This window comes from Colletotrichum acutatum (assembly GCF_030867785.1).
Source record: "Colletotrichum acutatum strain CBS 112980 chromosome Unknown BDZ83scaffold_186, whole genome shotgun sequence".
NCBI lineage: Eukaryota > Fungi > Ascomycota > Sordariomycetes > Glomerellales > Glomerellaceae > Colletotrichum > Colletotrichum acutatum.
The window spans coordinates 21,747-38,192 of record NW_026849180.1 but is presented as its reverse complement, the minus strand read 5'-3'; the positions used below and the strand labels follow the sequence as shown (position 1 = coordinate 38,192).

At 53.4% G+C, this 16,446-nt stretch overlaps 7 protein-coding genes across 7 annotated transcripts; 2 read left to right on the top strand and 5 right to left on the bottom strand.

Annotated features, from left to right (window-relative positions):
* Positions 1 to 58: 58 nt before the first annotated feature.
* On the bottom strand, positions 59 to 1,108 carry BDZ83DRAFT_657360 (chitinase; the record flags this gene model as incomplete). The annotated part of the gene is made up of 1 exon (XM_060510956.1): positions 59 to 1,108. The coding sequence occupies one exon, from the start codon at positions 1,106 to 1,108 to the stop codon at positions 59 to 61; it is 1,050 nt and encodes a 349-aa protein (XP_060358492.1).
* A 277-nt stretch (positions 1,109 to 1,385) lies between these two features.
* Positions 1,386 to 2,842, bottom strand: BDZ83DRAFT_641605 (uncharacterized protein). The gene has a single exon (XM_060509566.1). The coding sequence runs from the start codon at positions 2,358 to 2,360 to the stop codon at positions 1,599 to 1,601; it is 762 nt and encodes a 253-aa protein (XP_060358491.1). The 5' UTR covers positions 2,361 to 2,842; the 3' UTR covers positions 1,386 to 1,598.
* Positions 2,465 to 6,292, bottom strand: BDZ83DRAFT_767461 (fungal-specific transcription factor domain-containing protein). Its single transcript, XM_060515287.1, has 4 exons — positions 5,914 to 6,292; positions 5,408 to 5,793; positions 4,209 to 5,320; positions 2,465 to 4,147 (listed from the first exon to the last, which is right to left on the bottom strand). The coding sequence occupies exons 1-4, from the start codon at positions 6,134 to 6,136 to the stop codon at positions 2,902 to 2,904; spliced, it is 2,967 nt and encodes a 988-aa protein (XP_060358490.1). The 5' UTR covers positions 6,137 to 6,292; the 3' UTR covers positions 2,465 to 2,901.
* Positions 6,293 to 7,125: 833 nt separating this feature from the next.
* BDZ83DRAFT_592143 (FAD binding domain-containing protein) lies at positions 7,126 to 8,620 on the top strand (the record flags this gene model as incomplete). The annotated part of the gene is made up of 2 exons (XM_060506506.1): positions 7,126 to 7,197; positions 7,256 to 8,620. 2 exons carry the CDS (start codon positions 7,126 to 7,128, stop codon positions 8,618 to 8,620), a joined length of 1,437 nt encoding a protein of 478 aa, XP_060358489.1.
* A 1,168-nt stretch (positions 8,621 to 9,788) lies between these two features.
* BDZ83DRAFT_592191 (uncharacterized protein) lies at positions 9,789 to 11,048 on the top strand (the record flags this gene model as incomplete). Its single annotated transcript, XM_060506509.1, has 4 exons — positions 9,789 to 9,896; positions 9,955 to 10,335; positions 10,393 to 10,597; positions 10,657 to 11,048. The coding sequence occupies 4 exons, from the start codon at positions 9,789 to 9,791 to the stop codon at positions 11,046 to 11,048; spliced, it is 1,086 nt and encodes a 361-aa protein (XP_060358488.1).
* Positions 11,049 to 11,339: 291 nt separating this feature from the next.
* Positions 11,340 to 13,017, bottom strand: BDZ83DRAFT_767445 (NADH:flavin oxidoreductase/NADH oxidase; the record flags this gene model as incomplete). Its single annotated transcript, XM_060515286.1, has 4 exons — positions 11,340 to 11,985; positions 12,049 to 12,322; positions 12,380 to 12,851; positions 12,910 to 13,017. The coding sequence occupies 4 exons, from the start codon at positions 13,015 to 13,017 to the stop codon at positions 11,607 to 11,609; spliced, it is 1,233 nt and encodes a 410-aa protein (XP_060358487.1). The 3' UTR covers positions 11,340 to 11,606.
* A 1,082-nt stretch (positions 13,018 to 14,099) lies between these two features.
* Positions 14,100 to 16,256, bottom strand: BDZ83DRAFT_145856 (major facilitator superfamily transporter). The gene is made up of 3 exons (XM_060501305.1): positions 15,802 to 16,256; positions 14,486 to 15,708; positions 14,100 to 14,426 (listed from the first exon to the last, which is right to left on the bottom strand). The coding sequence occupies exons 1-3, from the start codon at positions 16,005 to 16,007 to the stop codon at positions 14,194 to 14,196; spliced, it is 1,662 nt and encodes a 553-aa protein (XP_060358486.1). The 5' UTR covers positions 16,008 to 16,256; the 3' UTR covers positions 14,100 to 14,193.
* Positions 16,257 to 16,446: the final 190 nt, after the last annotated feature.

Sequence of the window (16,446 nt, the reverse complement as noted above, 5' to 3'; positions counted from 1 at the left end):
TGAAAGACAACACTGACTGTGATGAGATGTGATTAGCTTCTAAGGATGTTCCAGTCCTTCAATCATCATCCAGGTTTCCATCCGAATAGTAGTCAAAGGCTGTGGGCAACGGTGCATCTTTGCTGTTGGGGCCATCCGGGTCAACTTCATCCACCAGGTGCTTCTTAACTTCCTGCGCGACGGGCTGGGTAGAATCCACAGGGGCAGAGCCTTGGACCGGGCCCGGTGAGTGATGGGTATGGTCTGCGCGCAACATCGTTGTCATCCATTTTGCCCATTCCCAGGGCTTCTCTCGACCAGATGGCAAGCTATTGAAGTACTCCCATCCCATGACTCCTCCGAAGCGCGCATAACGATTTCGGAGCGTCAGAAGCACAGCGCCGAGCATCTCCCACGGGACCCATCCGCCGCCATTTTCGGGATTCGTGACCAGGCCCATGACGACTTTCTCCGGTGCCCAGCCCTTCGCGAGGATCATCTCGTACATGATCGGGTTACTGACGTCGCCCCATCCGCAGTAGAACTGAGCATTGTACCAGGCAATCTCCCTTCCTCGCATGACCTCCAGAGCCTCGTAGTCGAAGCCACTAAGATTGTTCTCGGAGTTGAGCAGCGCCGCAGCCACTGGGGCCATAGAGATAATAAAGTCCTTGCCAAAGTCCTGTCGCACCCGGTCAATGAGCCGTATGATACCGCCCAGGCTCATCTCCTCTTCAACGTCGAGATCGATGCCGTCCAGCCCTCGTGTCCGAAGCATGTCGCGCAAAGGTATGTAGTATTTTTCAAACTTCTCCTCATCCCCGTCCAGCCTCTCGTAGGAGCCCTTGGCAGCACCGCCGAGCATACCAAGCACCTTGACGCCGCTGGCCTGCAACACCCGTAGCTCGGCCCATAGTGTAAGGAATCGCGGGTTATTGGGGGTATGGTCGTTCAAGGTGAGGCCGTGGGGATCATCGTTAATGTGTATCGCCGCGAGAATCACATGGGTGACGCTGATCCCACCTTGGGTAAGGAGCGGGAGAATCGAGATGGGCTTGCCGTCGGGCGTGTGGTGTGTTTGGTAGTAGGTGATTACCCGCGGGAGAGGCTGGGGCGGTACGGGCGGCATTGGAGCGAAAGAGGCTGGCTGCCTCGATCTCGCGAGGATCGAGGGCTTCCGTATGGGATTGGAACAACCGACGCGACGCGTGGGATGGTGGAAGATCGAGTGGTTGCATGCGCCAGCGCTTTGGGAGAGCTAACAATGCGGGGTGGGAATTGGGAGGTGTTTGGATTGACGGCCCCGCCACGAGGCCCTGCTGGGAGCTGCGTCATCAGGACCCTCGAAGCTGACATAAGCTCATTTCTGGTTCGTCTCCCACGCTTTTCTCATTCATCCACTCACTCACATCAACATCTCATCTTATCGATCGTGAAAGCTGCGCTTAAGTCATTAATTTTCATTTCATTTTTTTTCATAAACCCTTGATTCTTTGTAATTGATACTAGAACCCTTGCATTCATCTTTCTACCGATTCATCATCTACACCCACTAGAGCTTGCAATGTGAGGCTGGCCGCATAGATGAAAAGCCTATTAACAACATCCATCAGCTACCCCTACCAGATTGGCTGCTTCCCACCCTTGTCCATTACTCTAGTTTTGCTCGGATATTGGGATACCACATGGAAACACCCAACGGAATACACTGTGAGGATAACCCCAATGATATAGTACAACTGTTGATCGAAAATTTCCGGAATAGTGAGCACAAAGAACCCGAAAGGTGCAAAGGTCCAGATGGTGCCGATGATGTTGACGACGCAGAAGCCGAGAGACAGTCCATGCCGGGAGCCAGCTCTCAAGTAGTGATGAGTTGGCCCAAGGACAATTAGGACGTTGGTGAAGCAGAACCATTGCATGACGGATCCCTCACCCATGAACTCAATAGCCAGAAGCACGACTGAGTACATGCCCATCTGCAACGCCAGGGCGTATGTAATGGCTGCATACATTGATGGCTGCTTTCCGAGGATATTCCCAAAGCTGGCATCGCGCTCTTTGGTGATGGATCGATGGATAGTCCATACTTCAAGCATCGTCCAGAGGAAGAGCGCTATCGAGTTGCCTCTCAGGTACCAGTGCTCCCCGTACTGTGAAGCAGCTTTGCCGAGAGTGTAGGACCATGTCGAGTCGTGGGCGAGGTAGAATGAGTGCATCCAGAAGGGCATTGGGCCCTTTCCTTCACGTAGAGTGAGCCGGACAACGTAGGTGTACTGGAGGTAGCCGATGATGAAGCTAACGGCAGAAGCGATCAAAATTGGAGTATTGTCCAAACGATAGACCTCGGTTATACGCTCATAGTAGTTAATGGTCGACATGTTGCCGATAGATTCAATGAGGTGAAGTGGTAATCGCAAATGGAATCTTGTACGGACTTTGTAAGAGATTCGATGCCGGTAAGCGCATGCATTCAAGCACTTACCGAGTAGAAAAGATAATCACCAGCAGTATTCAGAAAGAGTCTTCTTATAAGACTTCGGAATCAGGTCTAAGGGGAGGCAATGCCCAGACCTTCATAGCATGATCTAGGTAAAGGTTCGAGGACCTCGGCGCCGAGATTCCAAGTCCAGACAGTCTAAGCCCAGCGCCAACGCTATGGCCTCCATCAAAATACCGGCAACCAGGTTCTTGACACGGATGTCCCTGGTTTCTGGGGTTCTATGAATGCAAGTGGGATGTTGATGTCTCCGCTTCATCGGGGTCCAACGCACACCGCTTGAACTCTAACATGGGCATCTCAACGTTGTCAGCCAGACTTCGGCCGAACACCTCGCCGCTCAAGCTGACTATGCAGAATGCACTGGCCAGTGGCCAGAAGATGAAATCAGCAATCACATAAGATTCAAAGCTTATGAAGACCTAGATAACCTCTTCGTACTGGTTAATCAAGCGTTGAGGCACCAAACCCCGCAAAACCACAACACCAGCGTGCACGATCCCCCATCTCACCGTCGTCAAGACATCCGCCATGATCCACACCAAGCCATTCGTCCTCTTGCGCTCTCTCCGCAAAGCAACCTCGCCCCGTACCGCGCGCTCCGACATGCTCGCAACAAGAGCCTCCATCTCACCTTGCGGATCCCAAATCATCTCGTCGTCCTCGAAGTCATCCTCATCGTCAAAGGCGTCAAACGCCCGCCGCGAGGATGCCCGGTATGATCGGCTGGGTCGCGCGTGGTGATATGCCCAGCAGGTCAGCGTCGCCAGGTACAGACACCACGGCACGTGGAAGAGGTTCATGGCCTCCATGCTGTTCAGCGTCCTCTTGGTTTCGACTAGCATTCTCGCCGCATGCCATGCTGCTTCGGACGCGGATTGCTTAGATTGATCAGCGTTGGCGTCGGTAGCTCCGCTTCGATCTTGTCTTGGGCCGAGTGGATGGTTCTGCTGCTGCTGCTGCTGCTGCTGCTGTGTCTCGCAGCCTGAAGCAGCCCACTTCTTCACCACCTGTGCGGATCTGTGGTAGTCGCGCTGCTGTACTGGTCTACCGAGAATGTGACGAGCACCAGCGTATATCTGGACATCCAAGAAGTCCATGTTGAGCAAGGCTTGTGCTGAGTGATAGAGAGCCTTGTATGCTGCCGCAAATGACTCAAACTCCACTCTCCGCGTCAAATCTTCGTCGTCCTCCTGCTGTTGGTTTCCCTGAGCCTGGGAGGCAGATCCCCGTTGTAATTGGGACGCGAAGCTAGCACAGAATGTATCAAAGTCGTTTTTCCATGCGTCGTAGGCCGTGCTCAGCAATTTGCGCCAACCCATCCCGAAGCTGTCTCCAGACACGACGCCCAGAGCCGTCTGGTCCCGTCGGCCCATGTCCCAGGAGATGGACATCAAGCCATGGAGAACAAGAATTCTTGAGAATCCAGTGAGACCAGCAGGTCGTGGGGCTGACGGTGTCAGATAGGATTTGAGAGTGGGCAAGTAAAACAGCCTCTGGTCGCTGAGACTTGAGCGCCATGCCGATGCCCATGATGCGGCATCCCGAGCTTCCCAGATGCTCTGGCTGCACGGGAGTTCGAGTCGAAGCTCAAAGGCTGACATGCAAAGACTTTGGCAAAAGAGAACTGCGTGCTGGGTATCCCACATAAAACAGAGTAAGGCCAACCTAAGCTTCTGTTAGCCCTTTGTTGACTACAATGGATTGCAAAGTGAACATCAAGCCATACCTTTTCTTCTGCTCCGCATCGGCCCACTTCCTCCATGCCTGGTCTAACACGCCGGCGTTATCTTCGCCCGAGACTGGTGGCGGACCCGGCGGTCGCACAGTCTGGCAATCGGAACGGCGAATGAGATTGATCAAAAGTCCATGGAACAAATGGCTCATGTCGTGTTGTTTCTGACCGGCACGCGACTTGCCAAAGCATTCGACCAGAAGAATTGTCTGCAACGTCCAGAGCTCTGGCCTAGGTGAGAACCCGGCATGGGCAAAGATACTCGGCCGGATGACATCATGTATGCAAACAGCAAGTTGATGACAGTCTTTGCTCGAGTACGTGGCACCCAGCAGCAGGATGGACAACAGAAGCAGAGGCTCGGTACTCCTGCAGTCAAAGGTTTCTAGGTGGATGAGGGGGTATGCGGTGTTGAAGCGAGTGAAGAATAGCTCCAAGTACGACTTGAGTGAGTCCGCTGATAATAAAGGGTGCTCCCATATTGTGACGCGTTGATCAGGGAGATTCGGCTTAGCGCCGTCAATGACGTTTAGCAGCCTCTCTCTCACATCTTCACCAATTGAAGGGATCGTAAGCGGCTTCCGCAAAGAAGACAGTGGTCTCTCTGGCTCGGTCGGAGTTGGCCGGCTGGGTGCAGGGTAACGCTGTCGAGCTGCTGGTGGCGCATCGCTAGGTCTTCGAGATTGCGGGACGTCTGAGCTCCTCTCCCTGGAGTTTCTCATTGCTTGCCGCCTGGCGGCTTCATTGGCGGTTGTCGATGGGTTGTTAGGTGGACCGGACGACCTCTGTCTCTCCTGATCTTTGGCACTCATGTCCATAGGATCGGTCCACAGCTGCGCGCTCTTCATCGACTCTGGTGTGATTGCGACGTTTGCTCGCGATTTACTTTGAGATTGGCTGTTTGCCATGTGAGTTTCAAAGTCTTGACCAAGGTTGGAAGGTCTCGACGCCGCGGGGGAAGCTGAGTTATCTTGCATGTTGAATAGCCAGTTGTAATCCAGCGCAGTGGTATATGGCATGTTAAAGGAGCTGGCAGTGTCGGGTTGGAAGATCTGATCGTAGTCCAACTGTTCGCTCATGAATGATGTCTCGCCCCAGCTACTGGGCTGGGTCGTTTCGATATCGAAGTGGTTCTCCGATCCTATGAAATCGGAAAACTGTAAAGAAGGAGGGAACCCCGAAAAGTTGGTGACGGGTTCAGTTGGATTAAAAACGTCTTCACGTCCGAAGGAATACTGTTGAGTGTCGCTTTGGCTTCCTGGCCGTAGATCCAAGGTCGAGCGTCTGTGAAACTCTGGTGATATGCTGTCGATGGAGTAGTCCTGGTCTGGCTCTATGTCTAAGCCGGACAGACTGTGATCCCCGTCGTGGGGCTCCGGGTCAGGTGAAGGAACCTGTTGAGCTTGAGGACGCTCTTTTCCTGCCGAGGCCCGGCCCCGTCCAGACGGATTCGGGCAGGGCCGCTTTTCTACAACAGACCCGTCCGGGGCCTTCCAAGATCGCTTTCGTGTGTCTAGAACGCCGCAGCCTGGTCCGCCTGCTTCGAGATCTTTTTGGCGGTGACGGTCCATATGCCGTTCTGGTTGTAGATGAATATGAAGTCAGCGGGCTATTCCTTTTCGAAAGACTCGAGATTGAATTACAAACGGTAGTAGTTGTCGACATATTGCTTCTTTGTTTCGTCTTTGAATCTACTTACTCAACAGATCGGGTCGCTTGAAGTGAGCATTGCACAAATCGCAGCTCAACCCGCCAGGCATGTGGTTGAGAGCATGACGTTGCATGTGCTCAGCACGAGTGAAGCGTCTGTTGCATCCCGGGTGCGTGCAAGAAAAGGTCTTGTCTTCGCCCATCAAGCCTTCTGAGCTCTCTGAGCGACGATGGTTCTCACCAGCACCAGCCATGGCGTAGGAGTCGTTCATGGTTTCACCGCCGAGTTGCAAATTACACCAATCCACTTCCGAGAAAGAGACCTATGTCAGTCGACCCCTGGCAAAGCGAAGAAAGGAAAATCTCGATAACTCGAGCCTTAGGAAGAGACTTGGAAAGACTGGCAAAGTTGGCAGAGTGAAACCACGGTTCAGGTGTCTCGCTTGCTTCGATAGGAGCTCATAGATGGGGGAATGGGGATGGACATAGCATCCGAATGTGCCGTCCCACTTCTCCGCATTTCTTCCGGCTTTGAAGAGTAACGATACCCGGCTTCCTAGGCCGAGTAGAATCTCCATACTAGGAAGTGTCATAAATCTCCGATTTGTTGATCGCACAACATCCCGGCACTAGGTCTCGGTGTCGTCCCTCCCCCACTCTCGAAGACTCCCGCCACTTCTGATAAGCATCGTCCCTGGCCTCGCAATTCGTATCCGACAACACCAACATAAGTCCGAAGAGATAAGAGTGGGGTACAGGCGACCTCGGCGTACTGGTATTACGCTCCAGCTGCGGGCGTATCTTATCTAGCTACTTTAGATATGCGACACATGCAGATACGAATTGAACTTTACGTAGGACAATTGATGTTCGCGGAGTTGCATATCCGGAGAGAGGAGACGTATCAATTATGGCGATCGCGTTGAGCGCACCAAGTAAAGCCGGCAATGACCGTGAACTACGCCTCTAACGACAGTGAATGGATGATGCGGCCATTCCACTCTTCGAGAACGCTGTAGCATGCATTTGTAAGAGCTAAGATAGTTTTTGGTAGCCAAACAGCTGGATTATTATATACAAATTTGCCAGTGCACCAACACCATCACCATCTAATACAGTCAACACCAGATGACAGGAAGTTGCATAAGGCCCGTGAGTATATGCACTAGACGCTTGATGCTCTCTTCCAATACGGCATAGATCAGCATAATATTCGCGCCCTCGAGAGCAAACTCAAGCTGTGCTACCAGACACCAGCATTATGTTGCCGTCAACGTCGAGGAGTTATTTAATTCAAGAAAAGCAACAGCGCGATGCGAGTAGCAAGCTTCACGTGAGTCTTCCTCTATCACACACTTAGTTGAAGTCGCCCAACTAATTCTCTATGCTAGGTCATAATCGTGGGAGCGGGTCTGGGTGGTCTAGGCGCAGCCATCTCGACGCTGCTTGCTGGACACGATGTCACGGTTCTAGAAGCCGCCTCAAATATCGGTGAGGTCGGTGCGGGCATCCAAGTCCTCCCGAACGCCGCCCGCGTCCTATTCTCATGGGGCTTGGAGGAGAAGCTGGAAAAGTACGCCACAAAGCCTCAGAAATGCAACTTCATCGGCTGGAAGGGCAACTTCCTATCCGAAATGGACTATCACAAGTACGCCGCGGCGGCGGGAGAATTCCCCTTCTGGGATTTCCATCGCTCTGACCTGCATCGGTGTCTCCTCGAGCGCGCAGTAGAGCTCGGCGCGAAGCTTGAGACGAATGCAAAGGTCGATACCTTTACAATCTCACCGGATGACACGACGGCCACGGTATACCTCGTTGGCGGACGCAGCCTGACGTGCGACCTCCTCGTTGGCGCAGACGGCATCAACTCCAAGCTGAGGGAGGAGTTCTTGTGCAAGCCTGATCCACCTCAGCTGACAGGGGACCTGGCTTATCGACTGCTTTTGAACACGGCCGACATGCTCAAGGACCCCGAATTGAGGCACTTTGTGGAGAACCCCCAAGTGAACTACTGGGTTGGGCCGGACAAGCACGCGGTGAACTATGTTCTCAAGGGCGGTCAGCTCTTCAACATGGTGTTGCTGGTGCCGGATGACATGCCCGTCGACGGCGGCAACACCCTGCAGGGGAACATTGAGGAGATGCGGGGCCATTTTGCAGGCTGGGATCCCCGCATCGGCAAGATGCTCCAGATGTGCGATGAGGTTCTCAAATGGAGACTGTGCATCCGGCCAGGCCTGGAACCAACGTGGTCCCATCCGTCTGGTGCCTTCACGATGCTCGGGGACGCCGTGCACGCGACGCTGCCTTACCTGGCCAGCGGGGCGGGCATGGCGCTCGAGGACGGAGGGGTCCTGGGTCTCTGCCTCGCTCGATTGACCGACACTTCAGCCGCATCAAAGCGACAGGCCCTAAAGGTCTACGAAGACTGCCGACGGGAGCGGACGGAGAGGGTCGTCCGCCGCGGGACGTACAACCAGTGGATCTATCACCTCCACGACGGGCCAGAGCAGGTTGAGCGAGACGCGAAGTTCAAGGAGTTTGAGGCCATGGACGCGAAGTGGCTCAGCGAGAATTCAGCCGTGTTGCCCGCATCTCAGGAGACAGGAGATGACCCCTTTCCGTGGAGGTATCATGGCGTAGGGAGGTGGTTATTGACATACGACATGTGGAAGGATATTGAATCGAAATGGCCCTCCGACTCGGCCGGCACATCGGCAAAAGGAGAAAACCCAACCCCTCGCGCCAGTTTGTAGAGCGTAAGCTTATTAACCTGTAAAAAAAAAAGTAGAAACTTTGAACAATACGAGAGAGAGCCTTAGCCGTTGTTGCCTGTTAATTCCGGGCTGGATCGGGCCCTTGTAGGTTAGCTGCGATCTTAATTATGCAAAACGAGGAATAGTAAGCAATAGTCGCAAAGCCTGCCTTACCGTTTCCCCTGCTCCTTTGTTTTTGGTTCGATAGCTTGGCGGCTTAGCTTGAACCAAGATGGAAAATCTCCGGCGGGGGGGTCATGGGGAGCTAGACGGTTTTGGGCAATGTTATTAACCAGATTGATCACCAGCAAACTCGCGAGAACGTCAAAACGGTGTCGCCCTGCGTGAAAGCGTCTAGGTACTGGCAGTCCCGGGGATATGGTTCGTTACCAAGGATACAAACAACTCAACCCAGCCAGCTGGGCCAGCTGAAGCAGCTGAGCGTTATATTGACTCTAGCACAGTGGAGAAGGATGCCGTATTTCGTCCAATAATGGTTAAGATGTCTTGAACTGGGAGAGATTAAGCAACACCGACCCCGTCTTACCGTTCCCAGGCCGCGTTTCCCATCCCATGTCCATGTCTGAGGGGTAATATCCTCGGAGCCCTCGAGGACTTCAACACCACCAGATTGGAAGAGCCGCGTACGAAAATAAGGTCGACTAAGGAGGAAGCTAAGAAGAAAAGGGGTACGAAATCCGGAGGGCTGGTAAGCGCGCCGCCTAGCGAGCCGGCGCCTGAAACCAACTAACATAGGTCGGCGCACGGTGCCTGGCAGTCAGTCCAGAGGAAAGTTGGGAACACCAACACGCGCGTGGCACTCACGATAGTACGAGAAAGCTGAACGACAGCTCGCCTAATCAGCGCTTGGTCAAGCTTTCTGGCATGGGCTAGGTTGACGAGGAGTCCAGAACCATGGTCTTCGCCCACGTGGAGGCTTGCCCACGAGGCAGATTCACGGCGGCCGCTTGTTGACATTTTGCTGAATCGTGAGCTGAAGCATCCCGAATACATAAGTCTGCGATCTTCCTCCCCATCTCCCGATTCAGATCTTCTTATCCATCCTCATCATCTCAGAAGCTCCCGAACATCCTCAGCTTCCTCAACCGGGTCATCACTACTCTCTCCAGTCTCGCCACGCGCTCTAGACACCTGCCAATACTTCAAGATGCGTTCCGCTATCCTCGTTGCCGCCATCTCTGGCCTTGCTGCCGCCGGCCCTGTCGCTCCCCGTGACACTACGGCCCAGAACGGTATTGATCTGAGTGCCTTCGACGTGAGTCCACCCTGCCGGTAAAGCCTCTTTTCTCGCTTCAGGCTGACCCCCAATACAGGCTGAGCCTGTTCCTACCAAGGTTGGCCCCGCCGTCGGTGCCACCGTCGAGACTCCCACCTACGACCCGGCGGTTGCCAAGGCTGAGGCCTCAAAGGATGCCGCGGCGAACCCCATTGCCGTCTCCAACTCCACCCTGACTGCCCGTACGGTTACCCCCGCCGGCTGCGGAGCCAAGCAGCCCGACGGCTACGGACCCGTGTCCAGCCCGGACGACTATGACACCTTCATGAACGACCCTCAGTTCACTGCCATTGCCACCGGTGCTCAGGTGCCTGCTGGGTACAGCCTGTCGTTCTCCAACAAGCAGGGCGCCACGGAGTGCGGCACTTACTTGGGTCTCTACACCATGAAGACCTTTGACACCATCAAGTGCCAGCAGGTAAAGACAACTTCACCCAGAACAACCTTGATGGATACAATATCTAACCGTAAATAGTACTGCGATGCCGCTCCATCATGCTACGGCATCAACGTCTACATGGAGAGAGACCCCAAGTGGGACCCTACCGATGCGTGCCCCAACCCTGCCAGCATCACCAACTACAAGTGCACCCTCTGGGGTTCTGCCGTCACCGCGGAGACCGCCACCAATGTTGGACAGTGGAGAAACCAGTTCCACGTCGGTGTGACCGGATCAAACGGTACGGAATCCTGATCATCCCAATGCCAGCTATCAAGAGGACTAACTGACTCCAAATAGGATACTCCAAGCTTGCGCCTCCCCCTCAATACGCCGACTTCACCGGCCCTGTTGCCTTCGGCGGCGCCACTCAGGCCCCCAAGTCATACATGGGATCCAAGTACTACCCCGGTGTCTACAACCCTGAGCAGTGCGCCGTCGCCTGCAAGGCCAACACCAAGTACGACCACGACCACCCCAGAGCTGACGGCACCTATGATGCCTGCAACTTCTTCAACGCCTACGTTCTCAGCAAGAACAATGTTCCCCAGGGAACTTACTGCTCCCTGTACACCCAGTCCTGGGACAAGTCCTACAGCACCAACGTTGGACAGTGGAGAGGCAGCGACTACTACTCCGTCTCCTCCAGCTACGGATACGCTCTTACTGTCCAGGACGCTGGAAAGATCTAAAGGGTCGGGATTTCTGATGAGCATCCTACGCTTCTCGAGGCTCTAATCACTTTTGACACTTTCAATGCTTATGAGACCATTGAAAAGTTGGACAGGTCTTGTGTGGCGAAGCATAGATTGATCACAGACCGATACGATTTCAAGAATAATGAGGCGGAATGGAGAGTACATTACATACCTAGTCTATAATTAGTGACGGTAGTAAATATTGATGGTAATTGCATAGTATTAACTCTCAAAATGACATTGGCGGGCCTTCTCAGGAAGTTCTCCTAAGTGATCATGCTTTGGGTTTCTACCCAGCATTGTTCCAAAACTTGGAAGAAAGGCAAACATGTAAAGTAAGTCGGCAGAGACACCAAACAAGAGGGCAGGTGGCATGACTATCTACTGTTCCCATGTTCCCATGTTCCCATGTTCCGCAAACCACATATCAAAACTCCCCAGGTCTTCTTCTTCATTCAACGTCATGATGTCTTTTCCATTCATAGCAATGCTAGGGTTGAGACTACACATGCCGCCTCTAGCGATGGTCTTTACATGTAAGTTCTAATAGATCTAAGCGCTCGCTGTAACCTTTGCGTTGTCAACCTTATAAAACTCATAGTCATTGTATCCCTTTTCCGGAGGCTCCGCTCCGTAAAAGGTCGTCCTGTCGTACGGGTTTAACTCCCACCCGTTCTTCAACCGCTCCACAAGATCGGGGTTGGCAATGAAATACCTGCCAAACACAATCGCATCCGCCTCGCCGCTCTTCAACTTCGTAACAGCATTGTCGCGGTTGAAGTTGCCAGCGGCGAAAAAGTGGACACCTGCCGGCTTGAGAATGTCCCTAAACTGGGTCAGGTTGTTCGTCTGTGTCGCCTCAGACTTGATTCCAGACAACGAGGCAAGCTTTTGTTCCTCATCGAGGACTTCATCAAAGCGAGGCTCGATCCTGAAATCGGGGATTAGCAGTTGTTCCCGTTTGAAGGAGTTACTGAAAGGCATATTGTCTTACATGTGTACATAGGCGGGCCTCTCAGTCTCTGTCATCTCTGCAATCTTTTGGCTAATGAATGACCAGTGCTTGTTGGGGTTGCTGTCTCTTGTGCCTTGGAAGTAGTTGTACGGCGAAAGGCGGACACCGACCTTCTCGGGGCCAATGGCGGCACTGACGGCTGACAAGACTTCGAAAAGGAACTTTGAGCGGTTCTCTATCGATCCACCATACTCATCTGTGCGAGTGTTGATGTTATCGTGGAGAAATTGCTCAAGTAGGTAGCCGTTAGCCCCTATTTCAATGTTAGCCTACCTGTCTTGAGCATGCAAAGTGCGTGATGTGTCCTCACCATGGATCTCAACGCCATCAAATCCAGCAACCTCAACCGCGCGCTTGGAAGCCGCAGCCCACTCCGCTGTCAGGCCGTGGATCTCTTCAATAGTCATGGGTCTAGGAGGACCGTCCTTGCACGCAGTTCCATCGAGGTAGTTACCATCCATAGGCTGGGTTCCCGAAGAGATGGGCGTTTCGCCTCCACGCATTCCAGCGGAAGAGGCTCTACCCGTGTGCCAGAGCTGAACAAAGATGAAGCCGCCCTTGGAATGGACGGCATCAGTCACCTTGCGCCATCCTTGCAGCTGAGAGTCGGTGAAGACACCTGCGACACCGGGGTATGCGCTGGCATTGAGGCAGATGTCGGTGGCCTCGGTGATTTGGAGACCTCCCGCACTGGCTCGCTCGCCGTAGTACTTTGCTACACGGGCGCCTGGGACGTGGACGCCGCGAGACTCGAACTCGCTTCTCATGCGAGTTGTGGGTGCCTGTCAAGTATGTAAGCATATAATCATCGTCTTGTTTTGGTTGGCTTGATGAACTTACTTGCACGATGCGGTGCTTGAGGCTGATGCCACCCAACTTCAGGGGGGTGAATAGCACTGTGTCCTTCAGAGCGGCAAAAGCCGGGGGAGGAGTGGTTGCTTTGGGCATGGTGTGAGGCTATTCAGGAAAGATGGTCAAGACCTAGTATCGAATTGGGGTCTTGATAGGAAGGGGGGGTATGTTGAGGTATGTTGAGCACCAAAAAGCCCATTCAGCGTCGTTGAATGTGGCAGGTTTTGAACATGTCATCTGGAGCCCGGAACCACAATTGCAAAGCCACTATTCTGTGACCCTGAAAGTACATTCTGCCGTGGTACTCGTGATCGTCATGGCGATGCATCGTTGCGAGTGCCTCAAGATGCCCCCATTCCCGTGCAAGAGTGGAAAGTGGGGAGGGCTTCCTGGGTCGGGTTGGGGTGAGTGGGATATCTCGGAAGTGGGGGTGCACTTACACTGAACGCGTTCAGTCGGAAACCTTGACTTGCCGTATCTATACGTATCTGTATGTTATTCTAAAGAGCATAGCCATCAGTCCACTCCTAATTATTGGTGGTGTTATCCCCCCGGTGTGTTACATTCGGCAAACCATGGCCCAGTGCAGTCTAGACACGGGGAACTCGGGAGTACGGGAGACCGCGCCTTTGCCCCCACATGTTCGCAGCGAGGCAGATAAACATGGGGAAAGCTCTCGTGGGGCTGTCATCTCATAGACTCATAGGAATAGGGGGACGATAACAAACGTCTTCAAGTCACCGTTTTGGTAATAGATTGTTGCGATAAGAGAAGATTGAGAGTAGCTTCGATGACTCAACACCAACCACTTAGGTGATATTGGCAAGAAGTTCAAGTATGGCGATCTGAACTTTTCAGCAGGATGACCGTGTTTGACGTAAGCGAGTTCTCGTCCAAAAACTGCATGGTGGTTACGCCTAACACAGTCCCATCAACCTTTTCAACTCTTAGAGACCAAAACTCTGTGCATACGGAAATGAAGTATAATCTACATCGTAGTTGTAGAATTTCAACTTCACAAGCTCCTGCATAAGATATGTACCTCAGACATTTGTAGCAAAGCCAACGATGCCCTGGCACCTGCGCCTTAAGCAATGCAGAAGCAATTATGCACATCGGCGTAGTATCACTCGTGTTCTCGACAGATTCACACATTGCATCGCTTGTGATTACAGGCTCGGCGAGGAAATTGATGTTCTCATTATCGTGCAGCTCTGCATAAAGGCTTCTAGCCAGGAGCCCGGTTCAACATTTGCCATTTGAACGCAATATCTAGAGAGAAGCGTGCCCGTGAGTCTCATAAGGCAACCCGATGCAAAACAAGCCCACCACAATCCACAATGCAGCACTGGCATAGATCGGCACAACAGTGTATCCCGCATACGTTGACACAAACGAAGCCGCAAGGCCACCGACGCGAAGAAGAGTAGCGGCAATGCCAGTGCCTGTTCCGCGAACTGGGCCAGGGAAAGACTCGGGCGTGAAGGCATACATGACGGCGTACTCTGCAAATATTGGTTAGCAATTGCACTTGTATGATCAGCAAATGTGAGGACCAACTTACCAAAGTTTCCCAGAATTCCCGTTGCGCATTGAAACCCGATATCCGCTGCTTCCGTGCCCACAGCCGTGTAAGCGAACAGGAAAACTCCAGTCAGGACCGCAGATGCGGCCATCATCCAACGACGGCCAAAGCGTGTCTCAACGCAGAAGCCAGCCGCGATGGGTCCAAGAACACCAGCCGCGGAAACAATGCAATAAATCATGTAGGTGTGGTTGAGCGAGGTGTTGGCAGAGTAGGTTGACTTGGTCGCGAGGTAGGATGGGATGAAGGCAAAGTAGAGCGGGTACGCGACACCAACGGTCAGCCAGATGAGGAACGTGACGGACGTGTGCTGCGCCATCTTGCGCCCGGCAAACAATTTCTTGTAGTTATCGGCGTTGTAGTCCCTGAAGCTTTCCTTGAGGATCTCCATGTGGGATAGCTTGGAGCCTCGGGGCGCCATGTCAGGATCGACCGCCGCAGCGGCGGGGGCAATACTACCAGCGTCTGACTCTGAGATACCGGCGCACTGCCTGTCAATGGCTTGCAGCATTTCGAGGGTGAGAGTTTCCGGTCGCTTGTTGTAGCGTGCAATGTAGTTTACGGCTTCGACGGCCTCAGCATCGCGACCCTTGGAGATGAGGAATTTGGGTGATTCGGGGATCTTGAAAGCCACGATACGGATCAGACCAAAGGCAATGGCGATACCACCGAGCGTGATCATGAGGTAGCGCCAGCCCATGTTATCTTGCATGCGGCAAGGAGCTTCCGTAGAGTCGCAGGCAAAGTTGGCCAGGAAAACCCACGCCAGAAGCGACACAATAACCTGTCCCAAATTCCACCATCCAGACAAGCTGACGAGCAGCCACTGGTGGGTCTGAGGAACAAACTCCAGAAACACGACGCTGTCAACGGGGACGTTGCCGCCCGCCGCCGTGCCGATAATAGCCCAGAGGACGCAAAATCCCGTAAAGTTTTGGACGCCGGCCACAGCGCATGCAAAGACGCCGCCGTAGAGGATCGTGGCGTTGAAGGCGGGCTTGCGACCGATGAGATCGGCGGTGGTGCCCCAGAAGGAGGCGCCGACGATCAGTCCGACGTAGTACGCTACGGAGCTGAAGCTCAATTTCGCAATGTCGGTGAACTCGTTGCCGATCGGTGGTCGGATTGCTGTGATTCCCTGAGACCAAAAGTTGTCGACAATCCAGCCAAAGCCATTGACGACGAAGAGAATCCATTGAAACCTGAGAAAGAGAGGAAAAAAATGATCAGCTTTCCATGCACCTTGCCCCGGGAGTATGAAGCCTGGAAGCGAGGGAGAGGAATTTCAAACGTACTTTCCCATGCCAATCTCGCCCAAGTGCTTTGCGATAAGCTCCGACTTGAGACGGTAGTTCTCGTTCACGGCGCCCGTGTAGAAATCACGGAGGACCGAGTCGCCGACGGAACTTGCATCTCCCTGGATGACGGACCCGGAGGCCGTCTGCCTCAAGCCCGACTCCGTCGCATCCTTTGTGACACTCTTCTCGCTCGGAGCAGACATGATGGAAATAGCCTGGTCGATTCGCGAGGGGGGACAGGATGAATGACTGGGGAAAAGAAAGAGAAGACGATGAACAGCTTCTGACTTGGGCCCTTTTCTCTCACGAAAGAAAGACGAAGAAAGCCGGGACCTGACTTCTTTCGGATCCTCGAATGAAAAGAGCCTCGTAGGGCGCCTAGTCCCTCAGCTTTATTCAATCCAGGAACACCAAGGGACGAGCTGTCTGCCTGACATGAGAGGGCCAATCTGACAAGGTACTGGCAGCCAAGGTCGCAAGGTCGAATGGATATCAGCCAACACGTTGTACTTGCTCACACTCCACAGCTGGCATAACGAGCGTCCCCGTACATGTAGCGCCAGGGGTATCTTTCTCTGGGGTGAAGGACAAATCAAGGGTCCTGATTTCGCACCGGGGAGAAACTGTCTCTCACCTCAGCCT